Source organism: Ammospiza nelsoni, chromosome 3, assembly GCF_027579445.1.
Source record: "Ammospiza nelsoni isolate bAmmNel1 chromosome 3, bAmmNel1.pri, whole genome shotgun sequence".
Taxonomy (NCBI): domain Eukaryota; kingdom Metazoa; phylum Chordata; class Aves; order Passeriformes; family Passerellidae; genus Ammospiza; species Ammospiza nelsoni.
The window spans coordinates 114305786-114332979 of NC_080635.1; the positions used below are offsets into that span (position 1 = coordinate 114305786).

Consider the following 27194-nt stretch of genomic DNA (forward strand, 5'->3'; position numbering starts at 1 on the left):
CCAGTTCTCTTCAGGAAGAGCTTCCTGCAGAGAATTCCTTAAGGAGGGATGGACACACCAACACCCCAAGGGTCCATCACCATCAGTCTCAACACCCACTGCCCAGGGACCATGGTCTGGAGGGGCACCTCCCCAGGGATCTTTGCTTCAGGAACAGCAATTAACAAACCAATTACCTCTGCTGAATTTTTGAGCAAGATGCTGCCAGTGCCAAAAGGCATCCCAAACTTCCAGGCTTTACCCACACTGGTACCACATAGGGAACTACATAAAGCAACCATTCCAGTGGGCAGAACATGCAGGAAGCAGGGAGAGGAGAGCCAAGGCCATGTCCATCCTTCAAGCCTTGTTTGTCATGGAGAGTCCCTGTCCATGGACTGACTCCATGACTGACAATGCTTTGGATCCACAGCAGAACACACCCCTCAGTGGGCAGCACTGCACCCAGCAGCTTCTCAGGGCGTCAACTCACCACCTGGCTGACGTCATATCCCCAGGGCAGGAAGAGAATCCCTGTGTTATACTTCTCCCAGTGGGAGAGGATGAAGGAAAACAAGACCACCCACAGCAGGAGGTAGAGCACGAAGACGCTGACGCCGGTGGAGCCCCGGCCGAAGGTGGAGTACACGGTGACCACAAAGTACACGCAGGCCCAGCTGTCCAGGCCGTGGTCAAAGAGCTCTCCCAGGGGGGTGCTGGAGTTGGTCCGGCGTGCCTGCTTCCCATCAACACCATCTGGGAAGAGGGAGAGAAAAATGGATGATGTGTTAGTCTTTGAGGTAAGTCTTAGGAGCTCTCAGAGAAATACATCACACCTGAGATAGCTCAGATAGCCAGAACGGCATAAAATTAGCAGGGTGGCTTCTGAGGTAGTGTTGGAAACAGAAAAAGGTTTAATAAAAGGCAAATTAACAAAGCTCTTACGGAGAAAAAATGAGCCAGGGGCAAGAGGTTCTTGCTCCTGCTAAAACACCCCACATCCTTTGTTCTCTTCTTTATCTAGTGAATTACCTATGTGGGACCTCTTGGCCTCTGTCTAATCAGACAGCCCCAGGTTTGAGTGGAAGTCCAAAAGGTCCTATGAGGTGTCTTTTGTACCAAACTGGGAGAGAAACTTCTGGGCTTTTTGCCTTTTTAAGCAGATAAAGAATAATTTAGTCACTCCATCAACAGGGGGCACATTGCTACACATGGAGCTCTCCTGGACACTCCACACAAAGCAGTGGGCCAGGGAACAGCAGCTTTCCCCATTTCCACCCTCAGTCAGTGAGTGGACTTCCCACTCCTGCTCCATGGGAGGCTGGAAAATGCAACAGGTCTGATGAGATTATATTTATTCCCTTATGTTTCCTTTATATTCCTTAGAGCAGTTTCTTCCTGTGCCTGGAGCTGGAAAGGGACGTGGGACAAGGGATAGAGGAACAGGACACAGGGAATGGCTTCAAAGTGGAAAAAGGGAAATTTGGGTGGGATATTGGGAAGGAATTCTTGGCTCTGAGGCCTTGGCACAGGTTGGCCAGAAAAGCTGTGGCTGCCCCTGCATCCCTGGAAGTGTCCAAGGCCAGCCTGGATGGAGGTTGGAGCAACCTGGTGTTGGATTAGGCATGTTTACACAGGCGTGTTTTGTTTGTTTACAAGCAAATACATACTATGTGAACCTTTATGAGACCTTAAGAATTCTCTACAAATTCATTTCCCACATTTGGGATAGTGGAAAGTGTCCCTGCCCATAGCAGGGGGTAGAACCAGAGGATTTTGCAGGTCCTTTCCAACCCAAACCATTCTGGGATTCTCTGATTATTTAGAGCAGACCCAAGACAGAGTTTCAAAGTTCATCTCAAAGTCAGTTCCAGTTTCCTCCTTTCCCATCAGATGCCCAGGGACAACTTCCTTATCTCCACATTGCAAAGCAGCTCCCAGAAACTGCTGGGAGCACACAACATAATACTTCCCATGGGGAGAGAGGGAAGAATCACAGCATGAGTGGGTGACCCTGAAAACTCTTACCTAACGTGTAGGCCATGAAGTTGAGGAGCCCCACCACGATCCACACACCATTTGGAACATGCTGGTGATCAGGAGCTGCAGGGATCAGACAGACCAGAGTCAGGACAGTTCACGATGTGCTTCCTGAGGGTTTATTTTGGCCCAAAAAGCACAGCTACGAGGACTCAAACAGTGAATCTGGGATGTGAGCTTTGCAGGATGAGATGGCAGAGCTGCCCCATATCAGCTCATGAAACCAGGTCAGTGAGGACTTTGCCTTTCAGGACATATTTGTCCTTTGCTCCCAGCTCTCTGAAATCATGGGACCTGAGAACTGGGGCCAGTTCTGCAGTGCCACTGCAGGCTGTGTGGAAGTGCGTGCAGAGGACACTCCTCAGTCAGTCACTGGCTCACAGAGCATCAAGTGGAGCCTCTTCGATGTGGCAGCTCCCTGCCCCCGCAGGAACATGCCAGGATTCCCCGCCCAGTCTCCAGTCCCATCCTGCCAATGGAAACCGAGCTCTTCCCCAACAGCACCTCCACCTCCTCCAGCACGGCTCAGGCAGGGAGCCAGCAGAGCTGGCTGCACTTCACCCCATACCCACACTCGTGCAGCAAGGCTTTGTGAATTTCCTCGGATCACACCTTCAATTTCTCCTCTGATGGACAATGTTGTATTTTGTATCATGAGAAAAATGGAATGAATGTGAACATGATCCAGATTCAAGCTACTACCCAAAATAAAACCTAATTTGGCACTTTCAGCATGCTGATTAATACCCACACTGTGTTGGTTGTGGTAGAAGAAGAGTAACAATTAATTATTCTTGTCCAGCACCTTTCTCCCCTGTTAATATTTATTTCCTAATGGATATCGTGGTAGGCTGCAATCAGGGAGCCCAAAGAGAAGGGCAGGAAAAGGCAGGAGGGCACAGGGAGGTCTCTGGGGGAACAGTGATCCCCTGAAATGCCACCTCCTGTTTCCTCAGGGCAGCAGGATGGTGCCCTTCCAGCAGCAAAGGGAAGGAGGGTACCACATCTGCAAAGCCATCCAAGGAGGAGGGAAGGCACAAAATTCTGGAGCAGCACCAGGAGAAGTTCTGTCTCCAAGCAGGACATGTAAAACATGTATGTGAAAGGGTCCCAACCTATCAGCTTCTCCATCCTTCCAAAGCCAATTTTTGAGAGGCTGGGAGAGTTAGGGATGTCCAGCCTGGAGAACAGAAGGCTCCAGAGAATTCTCAGAGGCCCTTCCAGGGCCTAAAGAGGCTCCAGAAGAGCTGGAGAGGGTGGGACAAGGGCCTGGAGGGACAGAACAAGGGGGAATGGCTTCCCACTGCCGAAGGGCAAGGATGGATGGGACACTGGGGCTTGGAGCAACCTGGGATAGTGGAAAGTGTCCCTGCCCCTGGCAGGAGGTGGGACTAGATGGGCTTTAAGGTTCCTTCAACCCAAACCATTCTGGGATTCCATGATTCTGGATGTCTGATGCCCTGGGGGTTTTCACCTTGAGCTACTGACAGCTTTTGTTCCCATGGCTCATGGATCTTTACAGCCCAAACCCTGGCCAACAGCCACAGGTGTCACCTGAACCTTCAACAGCTTTGACTTATCTACCAATAAAGGCAATCCCAAGAAAGCAAGATTTCTGCCATGTAACTGTGTTTTGATGATGGGTCCAGTTTAGAACTCCACAAACTCTCCTGAGCAACCTAAACCAGACCTGGCAGGGTCTAAGGGAGAGAAAAACACAGAGGAGAAGCTCCTGAGAATTATCACACTGCATTAATGCTTTCCCTGGGACTCCTCCATGTGCAAAGGAACACGACTGAACTATTGGATTCGCAGACAGATGAACATGGGGACTGTTAGAAAAGTTTAAAGCTGTGAATGGTGAAGCTCAGAAAGAGGATTTGGCCTTGTTAGTCTGATGTGCTGGTGGTTTTGCCAAGAGGGGAACGAGCCGGGATGTGAAAAACAAGGCTCTACCAGCTGATTTCAGGGAAGCAGCACTTCCTAACATTTTCCTGTTAGATTTTCAAACACGGGCACTGGGTTGCTTGCTCTGCAGGCAGAGCCAATTCCAACCCAAGACTCCAGTTGTCTCCTCCTCCCTGTCCCACCCACTGCCAGCCAGGAGCACCTTTCCCTGGCAGCCGGAGGGAAGGTGTCACACTCTGACAAGTCCTTGTCACAAAATCCAGAGAGTTCAATCCCCTCCTCTGTCCCAGTCACTCTGGGAAGGCCCAGACCCAGAGGCCTCACCAATTCCCAGCAGAGGAGGTGAGACAGATTTCCCACCTGACCAGGAACATGCAGCCTTACCAGAAGCATAAAAGTCAGGGTCGAAGTATGCCATGAGGAAGAAGTTGAAGACAAGCAGCAGGAAGCCAGAAAACGTTATCAAATTTGGGGCCAGCCAGGTAGGGAAGATCTATGGGAAAGCAGCAAAAGAACAGATGAACTCATTAAAACATGGACTGAGGAGCAGGTGCTGCTCCAGCCATGGTTGCACTGTCTGGGTGTTAGACAACACTGCCAGGAGCATCCTGGGGCAGCAGGAAGCGTGGGGCTGGGATGCAGGCGTTCAGGGATTGGGGGCAGGCTGCAGGCAGCCCCTCACTCATTAGTGGCACCACAAACGAAGCAGCTGATGGTGTTACAGAGCTGACCTGGGCTGTGCTGTCCTGCCCAGGGTGGGACAGGGACTCACCTTCACAATGGCGTTCCAGAAGGGATGCATGACATACAGGGACAGGGGGTTGCTGTCCACGGCGCTGTACTGGGAAAGGGAAACAAAAAACAACAGTTAGGGCTCCAGCAATGTACAGAAACAGCCAGACATCTGGAATCTTCTGAGCCACATCTGTGTGGAACCCCCACAGGACTCCTGATGTACCCCCCAGCCTCTGGAAATGCCAGCTCCAGATCTATGAGTGGACACAGGCAAGGAGCAAAATGCTGATCCTTTCAACTGCTTCCAACTGCTCTGTCCCACCTGGATGATGAGAAATGCTCTGGGTCCTACCCCCCAACAGGCCATCTGTCACCTCTGGAAATGCCAGCTCCAGATCTCTGAGTGGACACAAGCAAGGAGCAAAATGCTGATCCTTTCAACTGCTTCCAATTGCTCTGCCCCACCTGGATGAGGAGAAATGCTCTGGGTCCCCCCAACAGTGCCATCTGTCACCTGCTCTGCTGTGACCCCTTTGTTCCCTTGCTGGTCCCAGTCTCCATCTTCACTTCCAGCAGTGGGACTGGGAGCCCCTTGAGCAGGATGGGTTTCAGAGGTCCCCTCTCCACTGAGGAGCTGAGATTTCACCAGAGGCAGCTTTGGGAATGGGGAGGGAGAGCTCGTACCCCTCATCCTATCATTTGAGGTGCTCAGGGTGTGTTTGTGGTAGGGGAAATAGAAATAGAAATAAAAATCAATGATCTAGACAAGGCATGAAACAACATCCAGATAGAAAGTTAAAATTTGACATCATTTGGCTCTCAAGAGCAGCACGAGCCATTATCTGCTCTCACAGCCCCTTCCAAACACAGATTACCCTGGCTAAAGTCCTCTTCTCCCAGGAACACTTTGATAAGAATGCCAAGAACAATTCCATAGGCTACCAAACTCCTGGGCTCACATGCTCGGTGCTGGGCTGGGCAGAACCTGCTGCTCACCCACCTGCTTGGGACAGCACCCTCAGCTCCAGCACAGCATCTGCCTGAGTCCAGTCCCAGCCACAGAATTCCAGAGTGGTTTGTGTGGGAAGGAACCTTCCAGAAACTCCAGTGCCAGCCCCTGCCATGGGCAGGGACACCTTCCACTGTCTCAGGGTGCTCCCAGCCCCATCCATCCTGGCCTTGGGCAGTGCCAGGCATCCAGGGGCAACCACAGCTGTACTGGGCACTCTGTGCCAGGGCCTCACCCCCTCACAGCCAAGAATTCCTTCCCAATATCCCACCTAACTCTCTTTTTTCACTTTGAAGCCATTCCCTGTGTCCTGTCCCTCTATCCCCAGTCCCTCTGCAGCTCTCCTGGAGCCCCTTCATTCCCTGCCAGGGGCTCTGAGCTCTCCCTGGATCCTTCTCCCATCCAGGTGAGCACCTCCAGCTCTCCCAGCCTGGCTCCAGAGTAGAGTAGAGGGACCCCAGCCCATGGAGCAGCTCTGTGGCCTCCTTTGGACTCATTCCAACAGCTACCACATTTGGTTTGGTTGGTAAAAGGAAACCCCTCAGCAAAGAGCAGCTCCAAGTGATCCCTCCAGCCCATGGCCTTGAACCAGCCCCTGTCACTGCACCCATGGATTGCTCCAACCTGTTCCTCTCCTTGTCTGCATTCCCCACTTTTCCCTGGAAGCCCAGAAGTGGTGGGAAAGGGCAAAGCAAAACCTCCCCAAGAAACACACCAGGACCAAGAAGGGATAAGGGACCAAGATGGGTCTCGCTGGGGTCCCATTTCACAGCATTTGCTCCCTCCTGGGTGAATCCCATCCTTGGCAAGGATTTCTGTACCCCCTCCCTGTGCAGGGCCAGTCCATCTCCCTGGGATTCAGCCCCAGAGGCTGTGTCCCCACAGGAGCAGCAGAGCAAGAAGCAACAAACCCCAAAGCCGTATGGAGGCAACTCTAAGCCGCAAGGAATTTCCAATCTCAGCTTAATGCAATTTTGGGGGGCAGAATTCCAAATGCTTTACAAGATAATAGGATTTTGAAGCACCAGTTAGGGGAGGAGGAGAGACTGATTTAATCTCATTATCCCCAAAACAGCCTGGAACAAGAAAACAGATGCAAGGCTTGGAGTGAGGCAGGGGAAGAGCTCCAGAGCCTCCATGCCTGTGCTTGGAAGGTACCTCAGGGAAATTTCACCAGACTCATGGCTTGGGAAGTTTCCCTCTCTCCCTGCAAGAGCTGAGGATAATATTCAATAAACAGCTTTCCCCATGGCCACACATGTCCCCACCTTGCTTGCAGAACTCAAAGAGCTGGCAAGAGCACTTTCTTGGAGAAAGGGCAGCTGCTCTGCAGAGGTTTGCTGATGCAACCATGGAATATCCTGGGTTGGAAAGGACCCACAGGGATGCTGGAGTTCAACCTTTGTCCCTGCCCAGGCCCCCAACAATCCCACCCTGCACATCCCTGAGAGCATCTCCCAATGTTCCTGGAGCTCTGGCAGCCTCGGGGCTGTGCCCATTCCCTGGGGAGTCTGGGCAGTGCCCAGCACCTCTGGGGGAAGAACCTTTCACAATATCCAACCTAAACCTCCCTGGCACAGCTCCAGCAGTTCCCTTGGGTCCTGTCCCTGTCCCAGAGATAGAGTTGCCCCTCAGGAGGAAGCTGATGACATCCATGAGCTTCCTCTCAGTCTCTTCTCCAGCTGAACAAGCCAAGTGCCCACTGTGTGCCCCCTGCAGACCCTTCCCCATTGGGTCTGTGCCCCTCTGGATTCTCTGCCACAGCTTCAGATCCCTTCTATGCCCCCCAGCTCCTGCCAGGCTCCAGCCAGGACACTCCTCTGTGTGCTGAGCAAGGCCAGCCATGCTGTGCCCACTCTGGGGACATCCAGGGGCACAGGGACAGAACCAGGGCAGCTCTGGTGCCAGGCTGGCTGCCACCCTTGGGGACAGTGCTCTGGACAGCCAGGACACGGATGCCTGCCCAGGACAGCTGCTCCCAGAATACCAATGAGCTGCCAGGCACCTTCAGGGACAGATCCCAAGACATCCTGGCCATGCTCAGCCTCCTCCAGCTGCTTTTCCTGGCAGGGTCTTCCTTACAAACTACTAAAGTTGTCCCTTCCACCTCTTCACTTGTCAACCCCAAACCCAGCAGTGTTTGAGCCTGGCACTGGCTCCATCATTCCCTCACCTCATCCTCACTGGAAATCAGTGTCACCTCCTGTATTTTGGACCTCCACACACTGGTCTAGTGACTCACATCCCTCTATAAATCGTTCTTCTATCACGACCAGTGATTCCCACCAGCCTGGACTCTGGATTTCTGCCCCTTTGCCCCTTTTTCAGGGAAAGAAGGTTAAAGGAAAAGGAGAAGTGCCCAGAAGGAATTTCAAACACCCCAGAGTCTCCTTCCCAAAGCAGTCAGGTATTTGTAAATGGCCCTGCTCTAAAATAGCTCCGTGCTCACAGACACAGCTTCTCCTCACGGCTGCAGGGAGGAGCCAACCAGCCCAGACAGCTCCCTTGGGACTGGGGTCAGAGCTCCTCAGGGAAAGAGCAAAACCAGCAGCAACAATCCCTGGCAGCACACAGGAGCCTCCTGTCCATGCCAGGATGGCTCCAGGGAGCCACAGGCACCCCAAGGGTTGGGGACAGGCCCGGTGGCTGTGGTGCCATCGCAGACGAGCTGGCTGGCGTCGTTACGGGATTTACAGACACAAATGGCTTGTATGGCTTCAACCCAACATTAATCCTGCAACCAGGACACCTCTGGGAGATCCAATTATGTGTCCAAAGAGGAAAAAAAAATACAGATTTATAGCCCAGATTCTTCTAATGGTCTTCCTGTCCCGGAAAAAACAATTCTGCTTTGAAGTAATCTGGTTACCCAGAGCCAGCAGCAGAACAAACATTGCCACAGAATCCTGGAGAATCCTGAGCTGGGAGGGACCCACGTGGGTCACCAGGTCCAGCTCCTGGCCCTGCAGAGGACATGCCAAGAATCCCACCATGTGCCTGGTGTGATTCACCCCATCACCACTGTCTGGGCCCAGAGGTGTTGGGGTGTGACACCCAGGTGGGCTGGGGCAGCACAGCACTGGTGGCACCTGGGCTGAGGACAGAACAAAGATGGATTTGCACATGGATCCCATCTTGCTCCAAGTAGGATCAGGGCACTCAGCAGAGCAGCTCCAGCAAGACCACAAGGCTGCTCCCTGCAAATCTCCTTAAATACAAAGAGGGCACAAGGCTAAGAACCTTCTCCCCTCAGGCTGAAGATAAGGCAGGAGGCAGAAAACTCCACCAATCCCAGTAAATGGAAGCGAGCAGAGCCGTGCCAGGTAAAACAAGGCACGTTTGCCCTATGCCCACCCTTGGCTAGCGTGTGAGGAGTCACCTCACCCTTTAATGGTACTGATTAACTCGAGCCCTGTTTGCCTTTTCCAAGGTCACTTCTCAGCTGGCAGCAGAAGGGAGAGTGTTTGCAGTGCAGAGCTGCACCCACCACATGAGCCCGTGGCTTTGGAAGCTGCAGGAGGGATGTGGATGTCCTGGCTGTGTGTCCCAGCTGCAGCTTCAGCGTGTCCCTCCTCCTGCCTGGGTTGCACTGTGCAGGGTTCAGACATCCAGCAATGAAAGATGCTCCAAAATAAAGCATAAAGTCACAGAATCACTGAGGCTGGAGAAGTTCTCTCCAAACATTGAGTCAAACCATGCTCTGGCATGGCCAAGGCCACCACTGTCCAGTATTCCCTGGTGTCACATCCACAAGGCTTTTAAATCCCTCCAGGGATGGATACTTCAGCCCTATCCTGGGCAGCTGTGCCAGGGCAGGACAGCCCTTTCCAGGTGGGAATTGTTCCCAACATCCACCCTGAGCCTGCCCTGGCCCAGCCTGAGGCCATTCCCCCTTGTCTGTCCCTGTCCCCTGGCTGTCCCCTCCTGTCAGGGACTTGTGCAGAGCCACAAGGGCCCCCCTGAGCCTCCTTTTCTCCAGGCTGAGCCCCTTCCCAGCTCCCTCAGCCTCTCCTGGGGCTCCATTCCCTTCCCAGCTCCCTCAGCCTCTCCTGGGGCTCCATTCCCTTCCCAGCTCCCTCAGCCCCTCCTGGGGCTCCATTCCCTTCCCAGCTCCCTCAGCCCCTCCTGGGGCTCCATTCCCTTCCCAGCTCCGTTCCCTTCCCTGGACACGCTCCAGCCCCTCCAGGACTCTCCTGTCAGGAGGGGTCCAGAACTGCTCCAGGATCCAACTTTCTCTTCCCAAAGCTCCCTACAAGAATAACAGCAGAGAATTCTCTCTTGTTGGCAGGAGCCCAGGAGTGAACACCTGCAGGGTCCCAGCAAGGCCAGAGCACCATTCCTCAATAAGGAACTGCCACACTCAGCAGAAGCCCCCCCCAGCCCCCACAGCACGTGCTAATTCATTGGGAAAAGCACATTCCTGCCCTGCCAACACACTCTGATATTCACAGCCTTGCTTCTCAGACATCAGCTGGGAGATTCATGGAATCTCAGATTGCTTTGGATTGAATGGAGCTTAAAGCCCATCCAGCGCCACCCCCTGCCATGGCAGGGACACTTCCACTATCCCAGGGTGCTCCAAGCCCCATCCAACCTGGCCTGGAACACTTCCACAGCTGCTCTGGGCAAACTGTGCCAGGGCCTGCCCACCCTGCCAGGGCAGAATTCAGGGCAGTCTCTCCTTCCAGCAGGCTGTGGCTCTGTCCTGGCACTGGAATCACACCAGGGTGGGAAGGAGCTGACCAAGTCCTGACCCCATCCCACTGTTGTGTTGGTGCAGGGGAAGTCATTTCCCCATGGATACATCAACACTTGATGTTGATGGCAGGCTCTGGCAAGCAGCCTTCCAATTCCAGCTGCATCCAGCAGCTCCCTGTGCTTGGGAGCAGCAAATATCCATGAATATGGGTCAGCACCGCTTCTGCTGCAGTGGGAGGTGATCAGCTGCACAGGGCTGCACAGATGGTGAGCTCAGGGCTGGGAGTGATGAACCTTCAGGGGTGCAGGGGAGAGGATCAGTCAGCAGTGAACCTCTGGAGTGGCAATCCAGGGATCAGAACAGCGACTTGGGGGAGGGGGAAAAAAGGGCAGAGTCAAAAATGCAGGAAAAGGAAACTTGTTACAATAACACTGGGACAGCCAGAAGAGTTTCCTATGTTGCCAGAGCTGGTCTGGGCTTCAAAAAAAATAGGGGGGACGTACCTGAGAGTGGGATCAGACCATCCCTGTGTGCCCAAAGAGAACAGGAGGGACCAGGAGAGCAAGGCAGTGACAGCAGAGAAGGCAGCAGCTTCGCACCACCCCCAAACTTCCACAGCCCTGTGCTCTCCCCAAGGGCATATCCCAAAACCTGCTGCCTGCAGGGTCAGTGAGCTGCTCTGGCACCTCCAGGCTGGGATGCCCCTCACGGAGGCCATGAGCCTCCAGGGAGATTAGGCCTTAGGAAGGAATTATTCCCTTTGAGGGTGGGCAGACCCTGGCACAGGGTGCCCAGAGAAGCTGTGGCTGCCCCTGGATTCCTGGCAGTGCCCAAGGCCAGGCTGGATGGGGCTTGGAGCATCCTGGGATAGTGGAAAGTGTCCCTGCCCATGGTAAGGGGTTGGAATTAAATTATCTTTAAGTCACTTCCCATCCAAACCAGTCTGGGATTCTGTGTCAATGCACAAGTCAGTGGAACAAAAGGGAATTTCTTACAATCCCTAGAAAAAGAAATCAAGTTGAACTTTTCTATTCAAGGAAGCCACAAGCCCAGACACATCAGGGGATGATTCCAGGTAAAGAAAGGCACTGCAGGGAAGAAGGGCAATGCTACCCCCATGTTTCAACATTTTTCAAAGGTTTTAACCTTTTTTTCCAAAGCACATTTCTGCCTCTCTCTCATCCTGCCTCTCCACAAAGAAGAAATTCACAATAACAGGAAAAACCCCACACTTCACATCCAGCTTTGTGCAAGATGTGAGGCAGAGTGGGTCAGGTCACTGACACAAACCCTTGTAGTGTGGCCACTTTTGGAGCCAGCCACGGGAAGTGATACTTGAATTTCCACAATGCCCTCCCAGTTCTCTTCCAAACCCTCTGGACAGCCAAAGACTTGCTGTTCATTAGCAATGAGTAACTTTTCTGATGGAATTCCCTGCAGCCAAGACTCAACAGACACCAGTAAACATTGCAGCAAAATTTCAGCGCAATTAAAGAGCCCCAAGATGGGCTGACAAGCAGCCCACGCTCTGTTTAAGTGAGAGTTATGCACACCTTGCAACACTCAAGGCATAAACTGGGACCCAGATCTGCTTTGCATGCCAAGGAGAGAGTGCTGGAAAAGCCACCCGGCCAAAGGCACCAGCAGGCTCAGCACTTGTCACCACTTCAACTGCTCCTTCCTCTCCACAGGCCTGTGGCTGCTCATCACGGCCCCTCCGTGCCCACACTGACAGCTGGGGTTGGCAATGCAGCTTCCTGCTGCTCCCCTGGGCTCACATCCATGAGAAATCTGCTTTTAGCAGATGGCCCCAGCCACCAGCTGGGAACAGCAACCTCCTGCTTCAGGTGGGCCTGAGGCGGCAGGATGTGTGCAGCAGGAGCTGTGTCCTTCACCAAGGGAAGAGCCCAGGGGGTTCCTGCTGTGGGACAGGACAAGGAGCCCAGGAAGATGGACAGCACCTGGCTGTGTGTGCTGACACCTGGAAGCCCCCAGACCTGGGCTGATTCCCCAGTGTGGGCAGCAGGGCAGGGGGATTCTGCCCCTGTGCCCAGGTGAGAGCCCACCTGCCCTGGGCATTCCAACAGCACAAGGACCTGGAGCTCCTGCAGAGAGCCCAGAGGAGGCACCAGGGCTGCTCCAGGGCTGGAACCAGGCTGGGAGAGCTGGGGGTGCTCACCTGGATGGGAGAAGGATCCAGGGAGAGCTCAGAGCCCCTGGCAGGGCCTGAAGGGACTCCAGGAGAGCTGCAGAGGGACTGGGGACAAGGGATGGAGGGTCAGGACCCAGGGAATGGCTCCCACTGCCAGAGGGCAGCCATGGATGGGATATTGGGAAGGAATATTCCCTGGGAGGATGGTGAGGCCCTAGCACAGAGAAGCTGTGGCTGTTCCATCCCTGGAAGTGTCCAGGGGAGGTGTGGCAGCCAACACAACCACAAGCTGCCTGTGCCTGGGCGAGTCATTGTCTCATACAAAAACCCACAAAGGTTTGAAGTTCCTCTTGAAAACCCTGCAGGACCCACTGGGGACTGAAGGTGCAGTAGGTCCTGACCACAAAGAGCTTCATCACCACCACTGTGTGGCTAAAACAGGCGAGTTTGGGAATCCCCCACCAAAACATGGTTCAGTACCTTTGACACCCTGTAGAGCAAAGGCCACTGCTCAGAAACCAGCAGCACCTCAGCAGCAATTTCAGGGCTGCTCTGGGTGAAGAGATGCAAACACAGCCAGAGCAAGTCCCAGGAGTGGCACCAGCTCATCACTCATCAAAACCCTCCAGCACGTCAGAAGTGTCCCTAGAAAGCAGCACAAATCCCTTCCCCTCATCTCATTGCTTAGCACAGGGGAGAAGCTCAGCCAAGGCTCGTGAGCTGAGTCGCTCCCAGTTAATCCACGAGCGCTGCTGCTGTCTCCTCCAGCCACGGCACTGTTCAGACCACGAGAGCTGCAAGGGACATGCTAAGCTGGGCAGTGGTTCAAACCCCTGAATTAAATCACAGAAAAGGAGAAGAAAGAATAAAACCAGCTCTAACTTGGAAATTACACAGTCTAGGAGGTGCTCAGCAGGTGCCAGGCAGCACCTTGGGAAGCTGCATGTGTTTAATGGCAGGCACACACCCCGCTGTCTCAGAGCAATTAGAGGAGCCCTTGGGGAAGGAGTTAAGTGATTCCAGAGCTGGGCTCAAAGGCTTCCCCTCCTTCTCATCCTGCCTGCTATGGAGAAGCAGAGCTGGAAGGCTGGGGGGTGGCCTTTAATCGCTGTGGCCTTGAGCCTCAGGGCCATGGCCCAGCAGCAAAACACTTCCCTTTCCTGCTTCCCTTGCTCCCGGTGTTGATGTTCCATCGGTCTGAGCTGCCATCGGTGTTTCTGAACACCCTGCAGGGATCTCTTCAGGGCTCCTATCTGCAGAGCAGCCTAGAGAATCCTGCCAGGAACAGCTCCCAGCCATCTGCTTCCCACAGCCCAGCATCTGCACAGCCCAGTTCCCTGTGGCTCTCCAAGTCTGGAGGAATGGGATTTCTGGTTGAGGAGCAGAGCACCCTCTTCTTCAGGGCACAGATGGGACCAGCAGCTGGGCTCCCACCTGGAAGAAGGGTGCAGGGAAGGGAAGAGAGCATCCAGAAGGAAAATGCTTTCCACAATAAATTGCAATCCCTGAAGCCTGACCCTTGGGTGCATTCAGTGTCCCAGGTCTCCAAGCTCTCCTCTGAACATCCTTTCCATCTAACACTGGAAATGAGGAATAGAGTTGTTTCCCTGTAAGAAAACTCTTTAAGAATTTGAATAATCAAATGTGGGAAGGATTTTCTGCAGATGAGGCCTGCCAATACCATGGATCAGAGGCCCATTTGCTGCTCTCTCACCCAGGATTCCCACTATCCAAATGGATGTAGTATCCATACTTTTCCCTCCTTAGAGTGTCAGCTCTAATACACAGCATTTCAAAGGGCATCTTTAGGTCCCTTAAGGCCACCACCAGCTCCTGCTGGACAAAGAATGGAGGGTTTTTGGAGCAGCAGCTTTGCTATAAAAGGTCCTTCCCAAGTTTCATTTCAGTTTCCTCTTGCTGAACTCACGCTGGTTCCAGAAGCTTCTGGGGTGAACCACCAGCATGGTCCACCTTTGACTCAAACATGACACGTGTCATCACCTGCCCTCTCCATTCCTCCTGTGCCTCAGGTAAGGAGTGGCATTCACACCTCCTCCTTCGCTGGCATTTGCCCCAGATCAAGATCCCTGAGGATAAGATCCCAGGAATGCCTGAGGCCCACATGGCATCAGGACAAAGTCTTGTTCTTGTGCTTCACAGGGAGGAAACCAGGGCAGCAGATACTCATGTGCAGCCAGAGCCTCCTGGACAACACTTGTCACCCCAACACCTTCCCTGCTCCTGCAGGACCTGGATCAAAGAGCCACAAAGGGATCACAGCCCCTGGAATTGTCACCTGCGGCTCCATCACACCAGAGACACCAGCAGAGGACAGGATCCCTTGGGGTAGAGCTGGACAACGTGGAATCACAAGCAGCTCAGACAAGGCTGGGACAGAAAAGGCTACAGAGGAGGCAGGGCACGTGACTGGAATACAGAGAGACAGGGACAAACCATCAGAGCTGGCTGCAACTGCCAAGGACACGTGAAGCTGCAGAGCTGTGTCCTCACTTAGAATCATCAAATCCCAGAATGGTTTGGATGGGAAGGGACCTTAAAGCCCATCCAGTGCCACCCCTGCCATGGCAGGGACACCTCCCACTGTCCCAGGTGCTCCAAGCCCCAATGTCCAGCCTGGCCTTGGGCACTGCCAGGGATCCAGGGGATGCCCTCACTAGAAACAGCCACTGTGGCTGTGGCAGAGGAGCTGAGGGACATGGCAGGAGCTGGCACAGGGGACACTCCTGCAGGGGCACAGTCTGTACGAATCTGAGCTGCCCTCGCAGCCCATAGAAACAGCGATCCATGGAATGGGTTGGGTGGGAAGGGATCTCAGAGCCCATCCAGTGCCATCCCTGCCATGGCAGGGACACCTCCCACTGTCCCAGGTGCTCCAAGCCCCAATGTCCAACCTGGCCTTGGGCACTGCCAGTGATCCAGGGGCAGCCACAGCTGCTCTGGGCACCCTGTGCCAGGGCGTGCCCACCCTGCCAGGGCACAATTCCTCATTCCCAACATCGCATCCAGCCCTGCCCTCTGGCAGTGGGAGCCATTCCCTGGGTCCTGTCCCTGCAGACCCATGTCCAAAGTCCCTCTCCAGCAGAGGAAGCAAAGCAGAGCAGTCACCTCTGTGAACACTCCCAAGGGCCCCATTTCACACTTGCCCATACATTTACAGAAGGAGGTTGCCCAGAAGCTGGCCACAAGGCCATCTGCAGCCAGCTATTAAGAACTCGACCTCTGGCATCCAACTGCAAGTTTCCACTCCAAAATAGCAGGGCCTGGCTGCAGCTTTCTTGGCAAGGGACACCCACACCTGGCAGTAACAGTGTTGGGGTTTGGCAGAGGACATTCAGCACCAACCAGAGCAGGGTGCATGGATTGCTTTTTCCTGGGCATGTGGACACACAAATCCTGCTCCATGGCCTCAAAACAACCACTGCAGTTTGGATACTGAGACCTCCAGCCTGCCAGGACCAGCCATCACCTACCCCAGGCTGACAAGTCACAAGTGCTGGAGCAGACACAGCTGGCATTTGTGCAGCCTAGGGGGAAGCCTCAGCAGCTGCCAGGCAGGGCTGGGACACATCACCTACACAGCATGGATTTGGTCCCTCTGTTCCCAGCTCAGCTGAGCCTGTCTCCAGAGGGATATTTCCTCCAGCCAAAGAATTCCCTGCTGCAGGAGTGTCACAGGCACAGAACCCCAGGATCACTGAGGTTGGATAAACCCAGACCATCAAGTCCAGCCTGTGAGTGATCCCCAACTTGTCACCAGCCCAGAGCATTGAGGGCCACATCCAGGCCTACCTTGGACACCTGCAGGGATGGGCACTCCAAACCTCCCTGGGTAGCCCCTGCCAAGGCCTGAGCACCCTTTCCATGCAGAAATTCCTCCTGATATCCACCCTGAGCCTGCCCTGGCCCAGCCTGAGGCCATTTCCCCTTGTCCTGTCCCTGTTCCCTGGCAGCAGAGCCCAACCACCCATGGCTGTCCCTCCTGTCAGGGACCTGTGCAGAGCCACAAGGTCCCCCCTGAGCCTCCTTTTCTCCAGGCTGAGCCCCTTCCCAGCTCCCTCAGCCCCTCCTGGGGCTCCATTCCCTTCCCAGCTCCCTCAGCCCCTCCTGGGGCTCCATTCCCTTCCCAGCTCCCTCAGCCCCTCCTGGGGCTCCATTCCTTTCCCAGCTCCGTTCCCTTCCCTGGACACGCTCCAGCCCCTCCAGGTCTCTCCTGGCAGGAGGGGCCCAGAGCTGCCCCCAGCACTGGAGGTGCCCCAGCAGTGCCAGCACAGGGGACGGGCACTGCCCTGGCCCTGCTGCCACCTCAGAGCTGGCACAGCCCAGGGGCCATTGGTCTCTGGCACACCTGGGCTCGGGCCCAGCTACTGACACCAGCAGACCCAGGAAATCTTCAGCACCATTAAACCATGACCCCCTCTCTGCCAGCACTGCACCTTGTGCTGCACGGCTTCCTCAGGCTCAGGTGATCCTCAGTGTCCCTTCAGGAGCAGCCAGAGAACCGTTCCCTCTCTGTCCCTGCCAGCCTGGCACAGCAGGAGCACACTCCTGCCTCACCCCAGCCAGCAGGAACCTGCACACTGCAAACTGAAACCATCTGCACTCCTGACTCCATGGCAGGAGTGACCCAGCCAGGGATGGAGAGGGCTGGGGATCATCCTGTATGAAGCTCCTCTGCTCCTGCTCTGTCAGCTCCAGGGACACCAGCTCCTCTCCAAGGACAGGCTCCTTCTCTGTTGGGGACACGCTGCCTCCTGCACACTCCCTCAAATCCACTGTCTCTACTCCAAATCGATGGTGTGTGGCCAGAGAGCTTCTGCCAGGCACAGCTCAGAGGCTGAGGCACAGCCAGGGACTGGCACAGGGTGCCCAGAGCAGCTGCGGCTGTCCCTGGATCCCTGGAAGTGTTCCAGACCAGGCTGGACTGGGTTTGGAGCAACCTGGGATAGTGAGATGTGTCCCTGCCCGTTACAGGGGGTGGCACTGGATGAGCTCTAAGGTCCCTCCCAGCCCCATGTGTGAGTCTGACAAGGTAACCCAGCTTTGGAAGCCACAAATGGCAGAGCATGCCAAGCCTCAATGCCTAAATCAAGGCTGGAATAGGTGACCCAGTACTGAGATTTGTGCTGGATCAGCCACTTTCCCAAGGCTAAAATAGCCAGGAACAAAGCTCCCTAAGGAAACAGGACACGGAGCATCAAGGAAGGCAGCAGGGCAGAGACACGAGTGGGGCACAGATGCTGCCCTTGGAGCACTCAGTGAACCCACCCACTCCTGTCCAAGTCTCTGCTGACTCAGTAAAGCCACAGGCTCTGGGGCAAAGCTCCTCCTGTCCTCGGGCACAGCTCCATCAGAGCCCTGCTCCCACATTCCAGCCCTGTGCCCCCAAAGCAAGGCCAGGGAGCACCCCAGCAGCGCCTAACTGGGTCAGGGAGTGGCTGAGGCTTTTGTGCTGTGTGGGACTTTCCTCCTCACCCCGGGTGCCTTTCAGGGTTCTGCTCCCACATTCAACTGCAGCAGCGTTTCCGTCTGAGGTGCCTTCAGGAAATAACCTGGCAGCAGTTTTGGTCCCTGCCACACCATCCAGAAGGGTGGTGAAGTTGGGACCCCCTTGTCCCTGCACAGGTGCTGAGAGGGACAACAGCAACCCCACCAATCCCTCCAGCAGGACTGGAAACAGGCTGAACATCCAACAGTCTCCCTCTTGAAGCAAAAGAATTGTCTTTGCAGGAGCCAAACCAGTCCCTTTGGGAGGCCTGGCTCACAGCTGAGTGTTTTGATTACCTTTCCCCAGCACCCACACAAACCCACAGTCGTTCCCTGCCTTTCTAAACATGCAGACATTTTCCTGATGAATCCCCACACAGCCAGCCTTCCACAGGGAATCTCGTGCACCCTGACACATCATCCCAGGTCCATTTCTCTCCACCTCACCAGGGTGCAAGAGGAGTGTGAGCAAGCCCTGGCCACCCCAGCCCTCATGGATGGCTCCAGGAGGAGCTGTGCTCCATGAAGGCCTCAGACATGTCCTGATTGTCCCACACTTTTAAGTGACACCCCACAAGCCACCCTGGAAGGATGACTGGAACATGATGGGTCCCACAAGAGCAAAACAAAGAAGGTGAGGTGAAGCCTTTTCACTTCACAAAAGCAGAGTGTGGGAGAAGAAAAAAATATGGAAAATATGGAAAACCTTCCTCTCCACATAAACACAGGATCCAGCATTCCCCCATGTTCAGGATGTCGCCTACTTTGGCCCAAAATCAGGCCCCAGGGATTTAAACGCCACGGCAGAGCCTGCTGGCACTTCCAGCAATTCCTTCCAAGGTTCCCAGCACTTTGAACAAGACCCAGCTCGGCATGAGGAGATGGGAATGATGTGGATTCCATGGGTGTGACTGCAGGGAGCACCCACGGGGCAGGAGCATGGTGGTCCTGAGCTCCATGGGGGCAGTTCCTGGGCTGGCCCTGCTCCAGGGAAACCCCCAGTCCCTTCACTGGGGGGGACAGCTCCAGAGCTGGCTGTGTTCAGGGACAGGTCACCACTGTGTCCCTGGTCCCCAGCCCAGGAGGAGGAGAAGCTCCCAGTCACACCCTGATCATTCCAGCAAGGGGGGTCCCATGTCACACATGGTCCCACCTTTACCACACTGGTCCTCGCTGCACCCACAGCCCCCCAAATCCCAGCTCTCACTCACTGCAATTCCTCTGCCACACAACCCCAGGTGTCTCTGCAGCCTCCCAACACACAAACCTCGGGTCCCACTGCAGCCATCCCTCCAAACCCTGTGTTTCCCTGCCACCACCCCCAAACCGGGGTTCCGCTGCAGAGCTCTCTGTAACCCCAATGTCTCACTGGAGCCTCACCCCAAAACCCAGATTTCACTGCAACACCCTGTCCCCAAACTCCAGGTTCCCCTGCAGCCTCCTGCCACCATCCCAGGTATCATTGCAGCACCAACCCCCTGTCCCCAAGCCCCTGGGTGTCACTGCAAACCCACCAAACCCTGGGGCTCACTTTAGCACAAAGCCCCTGTCCCCAAGCCCCTGGGTGTCACTGCAAAGCCACCAAACCCTGGGGCTCACTGCAGCACAAACCCCCTGTCCCCAAGCCCCTGGGTGTCACTGCAAAGCCACCAAACCCTGGGGCTCACTGCAGCACCAACCCCCTGTCCCCAAGCCCCTGGGTGCCACTGCAAAGCCACCAAACCCTGCGGCTCACTGCACTTCCCACCCCTTCCACACCCGGGTTTCAGGTCTCACTGCAGTCCCCCAAAACCCCGCACACCTCTGCAAACCCCCTCACCCCAAAACCCCGCATCTCACCGCAGACCCTCCCAACACTCGGACCGCCCTACACTTCCCCATCGCTCCCTTTAAATCTCAGGTTTCACTGCGGCCCCTCCCTCCGCCCCAAGCCCCCGGACTCCCTCCACATCCCCTCCCCACGCCCCGGCTGTCCCTATAGCCCCTCCGGAGATCCCACCACGGCTCCAGGCCCCGCTGGAGCCTCCCCTCCTCCGTGCACCCCAGCCTTGCCCAACCTTCCCTCCCAGCCCCGGCCGCCCCTCAGCGCCCCCCTCACAGCGCCAGGCCCCGAGCCCGGCCCCCGCCAGCGCCGCTACCTTGTACTTGCTGAAGCCGGCCAGCTGCTCGGGGCTCACGTACTCCATGCTGGCGCTCCCGCTGTTGCCGCTGCCGCCGTTCGCAGTGCTACCGGCGCTCCCGGTGCCGCTGTTCCCGCTGTTCCCGGGGCCGTTCCCGCTGCTCCCGGTGCCGCCGCCGCCGCATCGGCCCACCCGGCGTGGCAGTGACGTCACCGCGCCCCGCCCCGCCGCGATGGCGCCGCCTGGCGGCCGGGAGGGCCCCACGCGTGAGGGGAGCCAGGAAAGCGGGAAAATTTATCCCAAAAAACACATCCAGGCCTGGCCTGCGTCAGTGTGGAGAGATTCTCCGTGTCCTGGCACTCCAGCCCTGCTAAAAAGTCTCTCTTGGATCTCCTTTAGGGGCCAGAAAGGGCTCAAAGCTATCCCTGTACCATTCTCATCTCTTTAAGTCCTCATGGATTCCGTGTGGAAGGAGACCCTAAAGCTCATCCAGTTTTACCCTCTGCCATGGACAGGGACAATTCCACTGTCCCAGGGTGCTGCAAGTCCCGTCCAGCCTGGTCTTCGACACTGCCAGGGGTGGGGCAGCCACAGCTTCTCTGGGGAGGGAGGGAGAACATGGGGAGGAAGGGAAACTAAGAGCAAGACTGGTGTTCTTAGGCCTCCACTGTGAAAAATGCCAATCTCTTCTTTTAAAAGCTTTTAAAGTTTAATAGTAATAAAATGTTTATGAAATAGTAATACTAATTAGAGCAATACAAATTTGGACAGTCAGAATTGGGACAATAAAGGATAATAAAAGCAAAGAATTATGAATATTCAGACATTTTCCCCTTGAAAGCGTGGCTCGCTCACAAAGGATTAGCCCATCACTCACAAAGGATTAGCCCATAAAAGCAACAGCCTGTTGCATATTCATATATCTCATACATGATGCATACATTACTTTCAAACTAGGGGTTTCTCTGGTTATTCTCAACTTTCCTCCCTAATCCTCTTGGCACCTCAAAGATGGGAAGGAGGTGGAATAAAGTTTGTCTTTTCCAATAAGGTGTCCTCTTGGGGATTTTGGTGTCTTGTTGCTGTTATCTCTGTGTGACAAATTTCTTAAGCTAGTTAGAAAAAGTATCTTACATCGTATAGTTTTTATTTTAATATTATGTTGTAGCCTACAACTATATTTAACACGCTACTGAACATTATTAATACAATATAACTTTTTAACATAACACATATAATATTCATGTTAGTATTTGCAAAAAGCCAGTCATAAAATATGCACATTTCACACCAGCCCTGCTAAGAGAAGTCTCTCTTGGATCTCCTTTAGGGACTAGAAAAGGCTCAAAGGTATCCCTGTACCATTCTCATCTCCCTAAGTCCTCATGGATTCTATGTGGGAAGGGACCCTAAAGCCCATCCAGTGCCACACCCTGCCATGGACAGGGACAAATTCCAGTGTTTCAGGATGCTCCAAGTCCCATCCAACCTGGCCTTGGACACTGCCAGGGGTGGGGCAGCCACAGCTTCTCTGGGGAAGGAAGGAGTAGAAGAGGAGGAAGGGAAACTAAGAGCAAAACTGGTCTTCTCAGACCTCCCCACCTGCCCTTCCATCTCCATGTTATAAATGAAGTCCCATGTGTCTAATTTAATAAACCACAAACTTAAAATTTAGCAGCGGTTTTAAGTGGGATAGAATAATACAATCAAATAGAATTCAGTCGTTGCAAAAAGAAATTTGGCAGTGGTTCAGAAAAAGCATAAGGAAAAAAACAATTGATTGGGGTACAGGGAGGGCTTCCCACCCTGCTTCATGTACAAAGGCAAAAGGATCCAAACACAGCTTATATACTGCATGCTAATATGTATTCATTGAGAAAAATACCAATCACTTCTTTTTAAAATTTTAAAAAGTTTAATAAGAATAAAATGGTTATAAAACTAGCAATATAATTAGAGTAATAAAAATTTTGGAAAAGTTGCATTAGGACAATGTGAGACAATAGAAACAAAGAGTTACGGATGTCTGGGTAACTTTTTCTGGGCAAAATAAGCCAGAAAATTGACAAACGTTAGCAGAGGATTAACCCTTAAAAACAATAACCGGTTGCATATTCATACACCTCATACATGATGCATAAATTCCGTTCAAACACAGGACTCTGGTCAGTGTCAGCTTCTTCCTCTTAATTCTAACTGGATCTTCAGGGATGAGCAAGGCAGGAAGAAGCTCGTTTCTTCTGATAAGGGAGCAATAAATTCTCTTTCTCTGAAAGATTTACGTGTCCTGTGGCTTCTATCTGAGTGACAGTATCTCCTTCCTCTCTTTAAAAAAAAGTATCTTACATAGCATAGTTTCGATTTTAACATTATGTTATAACTTAAAACTAGATTTAACACACTACTTAAGAGAATTAATACAGCATAACTTTCTAACATAACACATAAAAAATTCATTTTAATATTTGCAAAAAGACAATCCTAAAATACGCATTTTTCACAGCATGCTAATACATATTCATCAATATTTTCCCACAAATCTCCTCCTATTTTTGATTCTTGAAATCTACATCACCATCCTACAGCCCGTGCTCCACTTGTCTCCAAGGGGTCTTCTGGCTCTTTGGTGGTCTTGTCAGAGGAATGCTCATTGTCTTCCTTACTGTCCTGTGAGTAACCTGGCACGAGGCCCAAGCCTTGTGTTACAGAAGCCAGCATTATATTCCAAAAATAAGGCTTATTATTTCATAGACACCTGGAATCATTTCAATTCTGTCCATTTCAAGGCCGATTTTGCTTTGGGATTCATAACTTTTGCCAACTATGTGTAGGGAATTTTTCCTCCTCAAGGCCATTTCTACTTTTGAATATTCTGCTTACATCCTATATCCTGTTTCTCACAAGAATCATCTGTAAGAGAACCCTCCTGCTCTTTAATGCTAACATTGTATACTTTTTCTAATTATTGGATTACCATTATTTTCTAAAAAATATTTTCTAATATGAAAAATGTTACAATTTATTTAGCCCGAATCATGTCCATCTTTTACACCCATCTCAGTTCCTCCCAGCCAGGCACCCCTGGCCTGTCCTTCTCAGCATGTGCAGCAGACAAACCCCACTGGAAAGCTCCTGCTTTGCTTTACAGTCACACCTGTTGGGAAAATCAGTTCACAAACATCAGAGGTTTATGTCCAAAATTTTTTGTGAAAAATGCATGTTATATTATTGGCTTTTCACAATCATTAAAATCAATACTATATGTGTTATGTTAGAAAGTTATGCTGTATAAATCCTTTTTAAGTGGTGCTATACTAATATTTTTAAGTAGTGTGGTGAATATCGTTTTAGGCTACAAAAACTGTGTGATTGAAGATACTTTTTCTAACTAGCTCAAGGAGAGATAACAGTAACAAGACACCAAAAATCCCAAGAGAAGAATTATTGCCTCGCAATCGGGAAGAACCAGACTTTGAGGGACCAAGACAATTGATTTATAAGATGGGGGGGGTTGAAAATAACCAGAAGACACCCTTTGATTGAAAATAATTTTTGCACCATGTATGAGATATATGAATATGCAACAGGCTATTACTTTTAAGGGTTAATCCTTTGTTAGCAAAATGTGTTCTGTGGCAGAGCAGAGCACCAACTTCTGTAATTCTTTGCTTTTCTATTGTCCTTTCTTGTCCTAAATCTAATTGTCCAAATTCTTATTACTCTAATTTTTATTAATGTTTTTATAACTATTTTATTACTATTAAACATTTAAAACTTTAAAACAAGTGGCTGGCATTTTTCTGCCTTTATTTGAATAAAGGGAGAGGCCATGGGTCATTCCCCTGGGGTCTCTCCAATTTTTGGAGGACACAGCCTCCTTTTTATTCCAATTTCCCGGCCACATTTCCCTTCTCTCTTTCCCCATTGGCTGAGATACTTGAGAGGCACAGACGTCCCAAAACACCTGATACCACAGATTTTCCCTTTAATGTATAAGCCTTCCTTTTAGTTTTTAATTCTTATGGAATTTAGGAGTTTTCCCCATTGTTTCTTTCATCTTTCAATGTCCAATTTAATTTATCAGAAAACCCCAAAGTTTATTTGTAAATCTTTTTCCATTCATCAGTCAGTGGAGTCATTCCCATTGTTTCATCTCCCAGTGCTAGTTTTACCTACCAGCAGACCCACAGTTTGTTTGTAAAGACAAATACACCATTCCTTTCACACCCCAACGCCATCAGCTCTCCTCGGGACCCAGGCAGGCTGTCATAGACTGGAAAAAGTTGATCAAATTCCTTGGTTTTCTATCTTTTGCCGCCAAAGCTCTTTATAATTTTGATCACTTGAGAATATCTGCTTGGTATTTTTTCTGTGTGACAAGCCAGAGTAAAGAAACCCCAATTTAGCCCCTTACATTTCAATGTTTTAAGTTGTTACACAGGGTGACCTCACCCTTAGTCCCAGCTGGTGCAGCCTGGGAGAGCTGCTGCATCCCAGTGTGAAAAATGCCATTCACTTTTGGTAAAATTTTAGAAGTTTAATACCAATGAAAATAGTAATGAAAAAAGTAATAAAAATTAGGACAAGAAGAGACAATAAAAAGTAAAGAGTTGTGGATGTCCTGGTGCCTGGCACTCTGCCAAAAAGCACACTTTGCTAAAAAAGGGTTACCCTTTAAAAGCAATAATTTATTGCCTATTAATATATTTCATATATGATTTAAATATTTTTTTAAACTAAGGGTGTTTCTGCTTAATTTCAGCTTCGGCCCCCATCTTGTGAATCAATCTTCTTGGTTCCTTACAGTCTGAGCTTTCCCAATAAGGAGGCAACAATTCTTCTCTTGGGAGCTTGGTGTCTCTTGCTGTTATCTCTATCCAGAGAGGATAATGAGAAGAATTTCTTGATTATCTCTTCCATTCCTTGAGCTAGTTACAAAAAGTATCTTAACATCACATAGTTTCTATTTTAATATTGTGCTATTGACTAAAAACTGTATTTACCACACTACTTAATTTAATACAGCACTACTTAAAAGAGATTAATACAGCATAACATTCCAACATAACACATATAGTATTCATCTTAATATTTGCCAAGAACCAATTATATAATATGCATTTTTCTTACCAGTGTCACTGGAAGGCACTGCATCCAAGAATTGTTGAGGTTGGAAAAGACCTTTGATCTGTTTGTGCTCCTCCCCACAGCAGGGCCTGCAAGGAAGGAGGTGCCAGACGATGCCACTGAGGGAGACTTTGGCCAAGGAGTCCTGGCAGAGACAGGGAAAGGTGCAGAGAATGGTCTGGCTGTCCTGGGGAGGGAGCTGGCACAGGTGAGGGACCCTGCACGCTCCTGATACCCCAGCCCAGGCCTGGGGCCACCCCCCCTTGCTGCACTGGGTCCTCTCCACTGCCCCCCTTGTGGCACTGGGAACCCCCAGTCACTCCAGTAGCTGCACTGGGACATTCCCCACACAGCCCAGGAGGTGACACCATGGCCAGGGGCACCTCCACTCCCAGTTTGGCTCCTGGATCCCAAAAGCACACCAGTTCACTGAAAACAATTTTCATATATACATTTTCATTATATTGCTCAAATGCATCTCCATGAAGATAACACATATTCAAACATTCCTTTGAGTTTACATGTTCCAGGAATTCTTTTGCTTGGTTCGACACTTGACACATCTTCTTAAAGTATGTGCCACTCTGCAGATGAAATTTTTATTTTATTTCCTCACCAGACACCCTGTTCCATGGTTTGACAGTTCTTGATAGCCTGGTTCTTTTCAGTGGTATCTTATCATATGGATAAGATACTCCACAAGTACATGAAATCAGTATTATCTGTTTCACACAATTATCTGAGTTATTCTCACCGCTGTCAGTTAGTTACACCAAAAAAATAAAAACCAGTCGCTACTTCAGTGTCCCTGACATCTTTTCATAAAAATCCTTTCTTTGGGATTTTTCCCCCTTCTGAGAAGCTGTGGCCTCAGCAACAAAATGTAAACAATGGTTATATGTTGGTGTGGAATGCAACAGGTGGATCCGTGATTGGTTTCTGGTGGATGTTTTGATTTACTGGCCACTCACAGCAGAGCTGGGTCTCACTCTCTGCTGGGACACAGACCTTTGTTCTTGATTCATTTTCTATTCTTAGCTTAGCTAGCCTTCTGAGAACTTTTCCCTCTATTCTTTTTAGTATAGTCATAATGTAATATAGATCATAAAATAATAAATCAAGCCTTCTGAACATGAGGTCAACATTCTCGCCTCTCTCTTCATCCTGCAACCCTTGTGACCACTGTGACACTTCTGCAACAGTTATTGTGATAATAAACAGAAAATAGTCTCTATTTTAGTGTTTTGCAGGAGCCTAAAGTATATTTATCACACAAAAATATATAATCTACACCGGGATTATGGTAAAAAGGCTGACAAATTATACTGTACAAAAAGCGGTTAAAAAGTGATTACAAACTGTACTATACCAAAATAATTTGGAAAAGCCAATATGACAGTGAAGGGCAATGACTACATCGTTATTTCTTACAGACCATGGCAGCAACACAGCAAGGCCAGGTGTCCCCAGTCCCTGGCACTCACCTGTGCAGCACACGCTCACATGGCCCAGCTCTGGCTCCTGTCACCGGCTCTGGGTCTGCTTGGCCAGGGCTGGGCTTGGCAGAGTTTGGTCCCGTTCCCCGTTTGTCCCACAGGTTCCCAGCTGAGCAGCTCCAGAGCACAGAACCTTGCTGGGATCCACCTTCTCAGCCCTCCCTGTGTGTGACAGGCCAGGCTTGGTTCCCAGCCCTGCCTCCCTTGGCACCTGCCACCGACATTGGTTTCCCTGCATGTTGTGGTTTGGGGCTTCCTGCCCTCTCACTGTCCCTGCAGACAGTGAAGCTGCTCCTGGAGCAGACCCTGAATGGAGCAGAGCCTCTGCTGTCACACCCCCTTCCCCAGTGCCACCCCCTGTCCCCTGCCTGTCTGCAGCACACAGAGCTGTGGCTCCCCTGAACACAAAGGAGACACAGAGCAG

At 51.8% G+C, this 27194-nt stretch overlaps 1 protein-coding gene across 2 annotated transcripts in view; it reads right to left on the reverse strand.

The window, feature by feature from the left end:
* The window catches only part of SELENOI (selenoprotein I), a 28448-nt gene extending 8080 nt beyond the window's left edge, over nt 1–20368 (reverse strand). The window contains exons 1-5 of one of the 2 annotated variants that reach the window (XM_059469082.1): nt 20166–20368; nt 4700–4768; nt 4312–4420; nt 2008–2082; nt 473–735 (exon numbers count right to left, since the gene is read on the reverse strand). In XM_059469082.1, the coding sequence (XP_059325065.1) occupies nt 473–735; nt 2008–2082; nt 4312–4420; nt 4700–4768; nt 20166–20213 (564 nt within the window). In that variant the 5' untranslated portion in view covers nt 20214–20368. The remainder of the gene's footprint in view (nt 1–472; nt 736–2007; nt 2083–4311; nt 4421–4699; nt 4769–20165) is intronic. The other variant, XM_059469081.1, reaches the window with a different exon arrangement.
* Nucleotides 20369–27194: the final 6826 nt, after the last annotated feature.